This window comes from Setaria viridis, chromosome 3, assembly GCF_005286985.2.
Source record: "Setaria viridis chromosome 3, Setaria_viridis_v4.0, whole genome shotgun sequence".
NCBI classification, from domain to species: Eukaryota; Viridiplantae; Streptophyta; class Magnoliopsida; order Poales; family Poaceae; genus Setaria; species Setaria viridis.
In genome coordinates, this window is record NC_048265.2 from 45,653,411 (window position 1) to 45,664,765 (window position 11,355).

Genomic DNA, 11,355 nt, shown 5'->3' on the forward strand with positions numbered 1-11,355 from the left:
GGAAGAGCAGGAGGAAGGAGCGGGCACGGGCTGCGCGAGGGAGAGCCGGAGTGAGCAACCGGCCGGACGTGGAAGCGAGCGCGGGGCAGAGGCCACACCTTCATCGCGCTCCCTGAGCCGAGCTCGCGCGGCGTCCACCGCTGCTGGGGCGAGGCGAGCCAGCCCTGCAGCGTCGATGCTCCGCCTCGCAGCCGTGGGCGCCGTTCTCTGCGCATCCTGCTCCGTCCGTGGCAAAACCAAACCACCTGATCTGGGATGAGCGGCGTTCAGATGGGCCTCAGCACCAAGCCGTTGACGCAGATGGTTTTCTCCACCGGCTGCTCCTTGGTGGCCAGGTAGTCCAGCAGCGTCTTGTTTCCTTTTTCTAACATTCATAGGACTACAGAGTTTTGAGAAAATTTGTGGAATCTCAAATATTCGTATTATAGAAAAGTTTGCACAAGGTAAAGGAATCATCTTTCATCTTTTTGAAAAGTGGTGGGGACCAAACTTTTGATTTTAGAAAAGTTTGAAGGGTTATCCTTTAAGACTGAATGCAGAGCCTCTCCATTTGGCTTTGAAGTAAATCTGAAATAAGAAAAGGAAAACTCAGAACTCATTTATTTCCACCCCCACCTCCCTTATCTCCCGCGCTCTCGTTCCCACCATCGCCTCCCCCATGGCTGCCGTTGGCATCACCTCCCCGCCGGCGCCGTCCGCCTTCGCGCCCGCCACATCTTCCTGCTCCCACTCCTCGCACTCCATCCCCCGCCTCCGCATCCGCTGCCTCCCCACCCGATTCGCGGCTCCGGCGTCGTTCCGCGCGCGGTGCGCCGCCGCTGCAGATGGCGGGGTCGCGGCCTCAGAGGGCGCCGCCGCGGTGGCGGAGGTGGCGGAGGACCCCAACGCGGGAACCGACGTCGCCGGGGGCGCCGCAACCTCCACGCGGCCGCCCTACTCGCTCATCTCCTCGGACAATGTGCAGAAGGCGATGCGTGGCCTCGGTGCGCTTCTTCTTTCTTGGTCCCCATGGCACATTCCTTCTCTTAGGTCGTTGGTTCCTGCTCAACAGTGTCTTCTGAAATATGAAGTGGGTGAAACGGAAGCAGCTTATAAACTTGCCAATTTCAGGGTACTTTTGAGTTTTTATGCATTGGCTAGCACAGTTACAATGTTTTGCTGCAATGAAAATTGTCACTGAAATCTCAATGAGGAGAGGGGGGAAAAAGGGAAAGTTCAATGTGACGTTTACTTGTAATTGCATTACATTGGCTAAAAGGTACGGTTGATGTATGAATGTTGCTACTTGTTGTATATAACAATGTAATTTAACTCCCTTTCTCAATATTTGTATGTGTAGCTTCAATACCTTGCTTCTAATCAGGAGCTGTTTGTCCTGATAAATGATGATAAACTGCCCAATATAAGCTGCCGAAGTATCCATGACCAGGATGCTGGAACTGGTTTTCATGGATGTTGCTTGATAATATACATTGTCGGTTGCAAAGCTGTATTTATTGAAACATATTTTTCCAATACTTGCAGCAATTACAGATGCTGATCACTATGGGAGGCTTGGAATCACAAGACTCGCTTCTACTGATGAGGTAAACTGAAACTTCCCACAATAGCATGGATCCTTTTAAAGTTCCCATGACTCTAGCAACCTCTTGAGATGGACCCTTGAGTTGACTTAACCCAGGTAAACAAGGAGGTTAAACAACCTCCATATTGCCGTCTCCTTGGCTTATCCCCAAGATAGCATATATCTACATCGACATTAGCAAAGTACGCAGTACATGCAAAGATTGTGGAAAACTTCGCCATTCACCAAGTATACACAGTACTGAACAATAGCCATGACTTGCTCCATTGCAGACAACTTCCTACTTGCATCGATCAACTATGCTAAAGTTGGATAGTAGTCTAGCCACTCTATGGTCTTATGTTATCAATGACTATGTTTTGGAATACAGGTAGTAGAGTACACTAGCCCTAATAATGAAGGATCTGTGCTGTACAAACTTTTAGTTGTATTGTGGATATTTGGTGTTTTGGACCCACTGAAAACATTCAATGCTATTAATACTAATAATCAAGCAGACAAACACCCCTTGTAAGAGTAAGCAGTTATCTCCAAAGAGACCAAATTCTATACTATGAGATGCAGTTAGCTCTGTAGCCTTTTAAAACAACCAAACATGTGGCATAAACTGAACTTGTATGGCCGTCGAGTGCATCATGTTTCATTCAAATAGCTCCAGAGAGACCAGAAATCCAGAATCTCAGTGTGGAGATTAGATTTAAAGGCAGTCTTGTATCTTTTATCCGTGCAGGAGCTTCTCAAGTTTACTTTTACTGTGTGATTTACTATCAAGTTCAATTTAATGTTTTAGTGACTTCCTTGATTTATCACTAGTTGGTAGCAACTTTCAGCTGAGCACTATGATCCTTGAATAACTGGATTCAATCTCTCAGGTAAAAGCGGCCTATGAGAAAAGATGTGAAGAACTAAATAGTAAAGAACTGGAAGAAGAGGAGCTCAACAAGGAACATGACCTCCTAAAGGTTCTGATCCTAAACTAGGAACCAGACTGCCTCACTTCACCTGTTCCATTTTCCAGTACTTCAATCATATCTGCACATCTGTAGGAATCATTTACCATACTATCAACTGAGGAAGAGAGAAGATTGTATGATTGGAGCTTGTCCAGAAGTGGGCAACCTGAGCGATATGTCTGGCCTTTTCAAGTAGATCCCCTGGAGATGGCACCAGATCCTCCAAAGGTTTGCAACATCTCAGAGAAAACTGAGCTCTATTTTTTTATAAGGATGACTTGTCATTTTAAAATTTTGACAATACTAACTGAACGGCATTCTCCAATATGATCAGTATGAATTGTTAATTCTAAAAGTTTTACAAATGAAGCTGTTAATAGCACCTTGTGAAGAAACAGCAAAGGATGGATTTAGTAGAGCTTACAAATCCGAACCTGAGTACAAAATACCTCAACCATATTACGTAGATGAAAAGAAGAATTTTCTGTTTTCAGATCAAAATATGGGGAATTGGATAACTGGCCCTCCAAATAATTGGTTGTGAGGGTGACATGTAGGTCCCATAATTTAATGATAGTGAGACAGCTAAAGACAATGTTCAAAGTGCAAAATATCATTCAAGTCCCTGCTTGGAAAACATTTCTTTTTAACTACTACAAAAAGGTTAAATCCATGTGAATTTTGCTCTTTATTGTGCATAACATGATCCGGGTTGTTGCGTATTGATGGAACAGGAACCTGAAGACGAGTTCCCAACAACGCTTGTTGGCTACTTCTTCCTGGCGTGGTTCATACTTTCTGTTGCCTTCTCGGTGACCCTCAACAGATGAGCACTAGATACCTCCCCAAAGAAGATAAAGTGTAACCCAATACTGTATTGCTTCACTATGAATAATGTTGTACATGACAGGCACATGGTAATTAGCTGAAGCACATAGCTGCACCTCCTGAAGGTGAAACACTCCCAAATTACCACCGATATTGTTTCCGACTAAAGCGATGCTGTTAAATGTCTTGAAGAAACAAGCTCTGGAGGACGTGCGATGAAAATCACTCCAACACAAACTCCTTTTTTAGAAAAAGACCCGGATAAATTGCTGGCATGTATTAATATAAGAAGATATATTAATAAGGTGAGCTTACAAGCGCAAGACCACAAAACTCTCAAGGGTGAAGAAAATTATATTAGTGAGAGGTTAAAGATGTGGGTCTGTTTGATTCACCTTATTCAGCCGGCTTATCGGTCACCAAATAGTATTTTTTTCTCACAACAAATCAACCGTTTCAGCTTTTCAGCCGGGCTTATAAGCTGAAGCGAACAGGCCCACGAATGCAATGAGCAAATTTCCCAGCATTTCCTTCAATCCTCTGCGCGTCGAATTCGAATCCCGACGAGTGGGCCCACCGTCAGAGCCCTGTGTGGTGCCACCTGGCACCCGCGTCGCCGTTCCAGCCTCCTCCTTCCAAGTCGAGTCCAGGTCCAGTCCAGCCCAGTCCAACAGCCGACGCTCAACAGCGCGGAAGGAAGAAACGCAGCAGGAGAGCAAAACCCTAGCACGGTCGCTTGCATCCATGGCGCTGCCCATCTCCGGCGCCGGAGAGGCCCGCGCGCTCCTCGCCCCGTCCGCGTACTCGATCCGCCCGCCGCTCCGCCGCGGCGCCGCCGCCAAGGTCTGGGCTCCGGCTCCCCGTCCCCCCCTGTTCATCCTAGAACCCTAGCATTTACTTCAATCCTGCGCAGTAGAGATGGAGTTAGCCCGAATGCATGGCGCCTGGTTGGCCTGGGAGACCGGGATTTTTTTCGGGATCCGCGGCGCTGCTCTTACGCTCTTGGTTTTGTGTGTGCCACCCGGTGGGTGGCGTTGCCTTGGGTCTGAGTGCGGTGGTGTCAGCAGAGGTAGCGGGTTTTTGTGTTGATTGGTTGGCTAATACTAGGATAGATGTTAATAACTGCCAGGGGTGATTGAAATGGAGGGGTTGTTGGAGAAATCATCTGAATTCAGAGAGGGGAGGATGTGTTCTGCTGGAAGAAGGGGAGTAGTGTGCTAGTTGAATGCAGGATTAAGGGGTCCAGACTGGTGTGAGGAAGGCCCAAGGAATCCCTTGCATTTCTGGATAACCCTTAGGATTAGCTATATATTTGGGAGCTATGATTTTCCTAGCTTCAAAGTTATGTTGGTGTGTTTGGCAGAGCTCCCAGAGCAGCTTCTAGGCTGAATCCAGGAGGAGCTCTTCCAAACAGATTCTGTGCTGATTGATTCCGTGAAGTGATTATGTGAAATGAACTAAGGGGCAGGGGCTGGGAGCTGAGAAAAATAGCTTCTCCTGATTCACTTTTTGCACAGAAACTATTTATCCATAAAGTTTATCATAGAGAATCACTTTCAGCCGCAGAATCACTCCTTTTGGAGAATCAGAATTAGGTGGAGCCCTACCAAACAGGCCATTAGTTAGGCTGCGTCCTGCAACAACATTCCTGGGGCAAAAGAGTTTGCTGCAGTTGTATCATTGTGTTATTTTGATTTGGTTCTTGTTCTGGCACTCTGATGTTGTTCCTGGATTCTATATATCTGAATTCAGAACATAAGGTACCCATTTGTGGGAGTCGCCTCAAATATATCATTCTGGAGTTACTGATTGTATCGTTGCATGTTGTCCTACCATAAATAGGTGCCCTGTATTTGATTTTCTGGTGAAAGGATTTTCCCTTCATGTTGTCTTGTGCTACCTTATATGGACACCTTTTGTGTCCCATTTGATAGTGCTCTGCTCGAAATCATAGTTAAGCGCTTTGTCTCCTTTCTTATTGGTCTCTTTTAATTACGTTCAGTTTTTTGCTGCCTGTCATAACACATTGGAAAATACAACTTCAATCCATCAAAGTGTAGGCTTGAATGTAAATCGGCAGTGGTTTGGCATCTCTATTTGACGTGGGTTTGCTGTGCTAGTGAAGTTGGTATGTTTGTTGGTATTCCTAGTAGTCTCAACATTGCTTAACAAAACCAGACAGTCTGATTGCCAGATAAGCTTGCTTGGTATCTTTCTCTTTTCTAGTTTGTTTTTTTCCCTTTGCTTTGTACCATTTCCTGTGTCATGTGTTTTTGCATACTGTGTAAGTATTAGTACTAGTGTTTTGGTAGGATGAGCATGAAAGCATGCCATTTCCAGCTACTACAGTACTTGCCACTTGCCAGAGCACACAAGGAGGTCCCAGACTGCCTGGTTCCTTCTCTTTTTCATTGTACATCAGTACTTGGTGGTAGATCTGGAAAGTACGAGTCTGGTTGGAAATGTAGCTAGAAAATAGAAATGAAGAAAGTTAATACTGTGTATCAAGATCTTTTCAATTTCTTTAATATAAATCTCAACCAGAGGTCATTTTTCTGTCCTGAAACGAGATGGCGCATAACAGTAGGCTGGCCTTGTCAGTAGGAGTTAAGAGAGTTCCTGAGGTTATCTTTGACCAAATTTGGGGGCTTCACTCCATCAAATGTGGTTTCTATCAACCTTTCTGTCATGTTATTATTTCTCTATTAGATTAGGTCTTTGTTCATTCTTTTTTCATATTCTTTTTCTGCCCTGAGATAGCAGGAGTTAAGAGAGTTTCTGAGGCTATCTTTGACAAAATTGAGGGTATTCTTGCTCTATTAGATTAGGTCTGTTAATTTTTTTTCATATGCACATTTCATTGCTTTGCTCACTTAACTATGCAACTACTCATATGAATAACTAAACTAGTGTACTGTTGTGGTACTGCAATGTGCTTCTCGAATGTTCACATTGATTATACTGGAATTCTTACCATTATAATTATGTCATTCTGCAGGCTCACTTTTGTACTTTTCCTCATGGAGCATCTAGCAGTCATATGCTTACAAATAGCCGGCTAATCATTGAACGTCAAAGCTGTTCACATAGTTCCACCCAGACCTATGCTCTTTCAAGGAAGGATTTTTCTCCTATAACTCAAGAGGTGGAAGGCTTCCTTCACAATGTTGTTAACATGGGATTTCTTGACCGTCTGAAATTAGCGTGGAAGATAATCTTTCCTGCGCCAACCATAAAGGAGAACTCCAATGCAAACATTGCAAAACAGAGGCTTAAGATGATCCTGTTCTCAGACAGGTGTGAAGTCAGTGACGAAGCAAAGAAAAAGATTGTGGAGAATGTCATTGAGGCACTATCTGAGTTTGTTGAGATAGAATCACGGGATAACGTCCAAGTGGATATCTCAACTGATGCTGGCCTTGGCACAGTGTACTCCGTAACCGTTCCTGTGCGCCGTGTGAAGCCAGAGTACCAGGAATCAGAAGAGCAGTACAGAGGGAAAATTGTTGGCGTCGACTTCAAGGACACTGGAGAAACGTCTGGTAGTGTCGATGTGACATTTGACTTCTTTGTACCCAATGAGAACTACTGATTCCTTGTGCTGCTATTGGAGTGTGCTCCTCGCAATGTTTCATTTGTTCGTTGCATTTGTGAACCCTTTGGGTAGAAAGCTAGAATGTTTGTTCTCTAGAGTGATGTAAATATCTAGGATCCCTGTTCGCTCCACATTTCTTGTAACTTGATTCTGGAATTATGTCGTAGACCTGAGGTGCCATGTTCTTTGAAAAACAAAATTCTTTTTTTGTTTATTAGAAGATAACGTCCAGTTGCTCTGTCTTTGCCAACTTACCTGAACCTGATCCTGGAATCACTTGATATCCAATTTATGGGCTAAATTGCCGTGAATTTCTTTCATGTTTCAAAATGATGGATTCGATAGGATTGCATGACTATCAGAATACTAAGGTCTGGTACTCCAGCAAAGCAACAGGTGCATTCATGCCATCGTACATTTAGGCTTTGATCTTCCAATATTATTCGCTTGCAAATAAGCGGCTGATTTGGGCATTCAAATTATCAGAAAATATTTGCATATCATTTTCATAAGAAATGGCTGATTTGGGCATTCAAATTCCAGCTACTTGCAGCCAAAGAACCACTGCTATCTGAAAAAAAAAACTGCCGACAGCACTATTGAAAGAAAACAGTATTTGGCAATCACTTCAGAGATTCAGTCTGACCGCCAGAAGCTTGGTATGCAGGATCAAGCCAGTTCGACTCGGACGCTATTACTAGAACATGGTGCATAACAAAAAAAGAAATACAGAAGTCGACTGCACAATCACAGTTTCCCGCAAATAAACCCGGATGTATTGGACCACACATGCAGCAGACCGTGTTGGTTACCGGTGTATATCTCATTCCTGTCCTCGTCATAGAACAGCGCTGTAACATCCTTGAGGGCTTCTGGAGCAGTTCTGCCTCAAATACATTTGCAATCATTTACGCGAGGGGCGACGCTGAGGGCAGGATCGTTGGTGGCAATCTTTGCGATGCACTTGCCGGTCGTAATCTCACTCATGTTGATGGACCCAATTGGAGTAACTGCAGATGGAACTTCTGTCAGGGTAATTTCCCACAAATAGTTCTACAAACCAGAGAAGTTCTTCCATGGTATGCTCAACTTTCACTAGTAATATTGATACACATATATAATGTGGTACAATATACCAGCCTCAGCAAGATTTAATGCCAGAACCACGTAGCATTTTTACACATCAGTGTACTAGTACAGCAATCCAGTTAAAAAAAGTCGCACTTGGAAGAGGAAAGCAGTTCCGTTTACATAAATAAATGATGCAAACAATTTATCGAGGAAATGATGGGTTTGAGTACAGACCTGTGCCATCGTCTGCCACTGCCTCGGATTTGCAGTATGAGATAATCCGATCCTGATCATTAGTAATGTAAATATTGTTTGTGCTGAAATCGTCATGCCAAAGCAGATGATCTTCAAATGAAGTCACAAACTCCCCGCGTAAATTCCATACAGCTACCATTCTATTCCGGAATGTCAAGAAAAGATTTCTCTCGTGCAGAAAAGTGAATTCTGAAGGGATCACAAACTTGGTGGCACTCACTTCAATTAGCTCAGAGTTCCAAACCTTCACAACACAAAGAACATCAATTATTAGGCTCACAAGAAGTAGGGGCTACTCTAGAAAAAAAAAATACCATTAACTGAATTATGCCGTGCATCAGGTATCTGAAGGTTCTCGCCCTCTTGCTTGACCAGGAGCTTCTCATTGAACTGTTCAATGAAATCAATTTTCTTGTTGGGGTGCAACAAGTGCTTAAAAGATTTAAGTGGCTTTCCATCTTCAATCGATAATATCTTCAATGAGACATAACTTGGCATTCTATCAGATATCAAGAGCATGGATCCCAGACTGAAATAAGAAATTAAAGAAGGCATCAATTAGGCCCCTGGAATACTGTAAGATGCAAACCTGATCTTTATCTCCTGCACGTTCTCATCTGGTATTGAATACAGAAAGGAGTAGTTTGCCAAGTTAAAGACCTTATAGATGATGCATATAAAAGGATGGCCATTAGATCAATATGGTTGTGAAAAAAAAATTGACTGTTTAAGAAGGCATACCCATCCTGTGCTGAATATATGAGTACTTTTCCATTTACATTGTCAAACTCCAAAAATCCTGGCCACTTCAGAGATTCGGACTCAAAAATAGGAAACCCAGCATCTAACTGATTCCTTCTAATATACCTGCAAGAATATTGAAAATGCCAAACATCTATCAATTCAGCCCAAGAACTTTGGCAAATTGCATTGTCAAACAAGTCAATTTAAAAGCACCTGCACAGCTTATACATGGAACTAAGAAAAAACAGTAAATTACATTAAACATAATAGTTACATATAGCATCATTCGGAGAAAATTTTGGAGCATATGTTCTTACTCGATCGGGGTTGTTCTGCACTTCAATGTGCTGAAATTGTCAGATGCATAAAGTGATACAGTAATAAGCGAATCATTGCTCTTGTTGCAGAACAAGCTCCGAATCACATCATCTGGGCTTAAATTCAAGAAGGCTATGCGCTTGGTTGTTACTGCAGACACAAAAATACAAAGGCAGAGGGCAAATGACACCCACAAATTTTAGCAGATATTCAGATTGTGCCATGTACGATACAGATATCATCTTCAGAACACCTACCTCGGTCAAAAGCCGCACAAAGTCCAGAATGAGAAAGAGTAAATATAATATCCTTTGCTGCTAAGATTTCAATAATTTTGCATCTTTTTTTAAGATACTTCATCACAGATGGGGTGAGTGCTGCAGCCACGTAGGTACCAAATTCTTGCTGCAGCAGACGAGGAACTGTAATGTGAATGCTAAATACATTGAAACGGTTTGTGCCCAAAGGAACAATTAATCTGGGTTCTCTATTCATTCAGAAAACATACACTGGCTCAGTAATGTTACATACATGAAAAGTTCGTACACTGCATCAGAACATTGAACAGGCCCACAGGAGATAATGCTATATCAGCAACAACATACCCTAGCGCAAACGAAAAAATAGCGCCGCCGGCCACAACCCTAGCACCGCCGCGCCACAAGAACATCAGCGAACGCGGTGGCGGAAGCGGGATAATGAGGAGGTCTGGTTATCCGTGTGACCGTGTACGTGGAGCTGCATGCTGCGGAACCGCTCGGGCGCCATGGCCGGGGGGCGGGTCAGGTCGGTGATGACTGATGAACGATGAAGATCGTGAGGCGGATCGTGGCTTTGTCGAGATAGAAATATAGAATCATTTGTAACAAACCAGTTTTGTTTCTCACAGCTCTCCTGTGTCTTCTCAGAAAAAAAAATATAGAATCATTCACGGGACGGGATGTATAGCGTCCAGGCACAAATACTTCAACTAAGGGCAAGTACATTGGTATTGTCTAATAGCCGGTCCCATGCATTAACACGTAATCTTGAGATAATTTAATAAACACATGTTGTCTCATAGTAATTCTATTTCCTTAATTTGTACACATAAAAATAGAAATACTATAAGTTGCATAGCAACCACAACTCATACAATGGTGAAGTAGGCGTCTCGTACTTCTAAAATTATGCTTATGAGGTGGTTGTTTTGCGAAACAGCGACCTCATTCTCTCTCCTTGTTCTCTCTCCTCCACATCCACAATAATACTACGTGGCACTACATGAGACGACCTATAAGACAACTGACGTATAGCAATGTACTTCTCTAACACTGGCCAATGAGCCTACGACCCCTGAATCTGCGTGAGTTTGTTCGCCAAGTTAGCTGCCTAAATGTTTTGCTTTTGCACGCTGGCTGCCATGGTGCCAGGTTCTTTGGAAAAGCAAAATCATGTTTGTACTATTTGTATTCTCGCAAAAAAAAAATGTTTGCACTATTTGTCTATGAGGATTCATTGTCATGTTGCTGTGTCTTCGGCTCTTCGCCAACTGTACTAAGATCTGCCATTTCCCATGCATAATGACGTGCTTTGCTCACACTCACACCGGCTGAGGTTTCACAAATCTCAACATTGTTTAGGTTCTTTCGTAAAAAAAAAAAGAACAAAAACATTTAGGTTCCATACTGAACCTGATTCATGGGGGCTAAAATTGTGGCAAATTTGTTTCATGTTTCAGAGCTGCCGTGGCCGAGGATTTGCTTGAGTTTCAGAATGCTCAGGTCAGTAAGACATGGATTAATCGATGATGATAAAAAGGTGGGCTTCACACAGGATCATCTGGCAACTTACAGGCAAGGGACCACAGCCATCAGGAATTGTAAAAGCGTGACGGCAACAATATATTACAGAACACATCATTTCACCAACCACTACTATTACATTTGATCTTAGAACTTCAGACCTCTACTGTCTCACAGCCAGAAACTTGGGTAGGCCGCAGGCAGTATCCAGCTAAGTTTGAT

General features: G+C 43.3%; 3 protein-coding genes across 3 annotated transcripts; 2 read left to right on the forward strand and 1 right to left on the reverse strand.

Moving 5' to 3' along the window:
• Positions 1-569: 569 nt before the first annotated feature.
• LOC117848688 (NAD(P)H-quinone oxidoreductase subunit U, chloroplastic) lies at positions 570-3,534 on the forward strand. The gene is made up of 5 exons (XM_034730198.1): positions 570-983; positions 1,525-1,586; positions 2,458-2,547; positions 2,632-2,766; positions 3,273-3,534. The coding sequence occupies exons 1-5, from the start codon at positions 659-661 to the stop codon at positions 3,366-3,368; spliced, it is 708 nt and encodes a 235-aa protein (XP_034586089.1). The 5' UTR covers positions 570-658; the 3' UTR covers positions 3,369-3,534.
• A 336-nt stretch (positions 3,535-3,870) lies between these two features.
• Positions 3,871-7,211, forward strand: LOC117848687 (uncharacterized). The gene is made up of 2 exons (XM_034730196.2): positions 3,871-4,209; positions 6,365-7,211. The coding sequence occupies exons 1-2, from the start codon at positions 3,874-3,876 to the stop codon at positions 6,956-6,958; spliced, it is 930 nt and encodes a 309-aa protein (XP_034586087.2). The 5' UTR covers positions 3,871-3,873; the 3' UTR covers positions 6,959-7,211.
• A 589-nt stretch (positions 7,212-7,800) lies between these two features.
• LOC117849342 (uncharacterized) lies at positions 7,801-11,060 on the reverse strand. The gene is made up of 7 exons (XM_072292893.1): positions 9,607-11,060; positions 9,349-9,499; positions 9,029-9,154; positions 8,877-8,957; positions 8,609-8,816; positions 8,267-8,516; positions 7,801-7,986 (listed from the first exon to the last, which is right to left on the reverse strand). The coding sequence occupies exons 1-7, from the start codon at positions 9,842-9,844 to the stop codon at positions 7,850-7,852; spliced, it is 1,191 nt and encodes a 396-aa protein (XP_072148994.1). The 5' UTR covers positions 9,845-11,060; the 3' UTR covers positions 7,801-7,849.
• Between the last annotated feature and the right edge of the window lie 295 nt (positions 11,061-11,355).

Excerpts from the sequence above, each read along its gene's own strand:
- LOC117848688 (XM_034730198.1), top strand. The coding sequence starts at position 659 with ATGGCTGCCGTTGGCATCACCTCCCCGCCGGCGCCGTCCGCCTTCGCG. Across the intron at positions 984-1,524 it reads GAAGGCGATGCGTGGCCTCG|CAATTACAGATGCTGATCAC; the intron begins GTGCGCTTCTTC and ends CAATACTTGCAG. Across the intron at positions 1,587-2,457 it reads GACTCGCTTCTACTGATGAG|GTAAAAGCGGCCTATGAGAA; the intron begins GTAAACTGAAAC and ends TCAATCTCTCAG.
- LOC117849342 (XM_072292893.1), bottom strand. The coding sequence starts at position 9,844 with ATGAATAGAGAACCCAGATTAATTGTTCCTTTGGGCACAAACCGTTTC. Across the intron at positions 9,500-9,606 it reads TTGTGCGGCTTTTGACCGAG|TAACAACCAAGCGCATAGCC; the intron begins GTAGGTGTTCTG and ends TTGTGTCTGCAG. Across the intron at positions 8,517-8,608 it reads CTGATGCACGGCATAATTCA|CTAATTGAAGTGAGTGCCAC; the intron begins GTTAATGGTATT and ends TGGAACTCTGAG.
- LOC117848687 (XM_034730196.2), top strand. The coding sequence starts at position 3,874 with ATGAGCAAATTTCCCAGCATTTCCTTCAATCCTCTGCGCGTCGAATTC. Across the intron at positions 4,210-6,364 it reads GCCGCGGCGCCGCCGCCAAG|GCTCACTTTTGTACTTTTCC; the intron begins GTCTGGGCTCCG and ends GTCATTCTGCAG.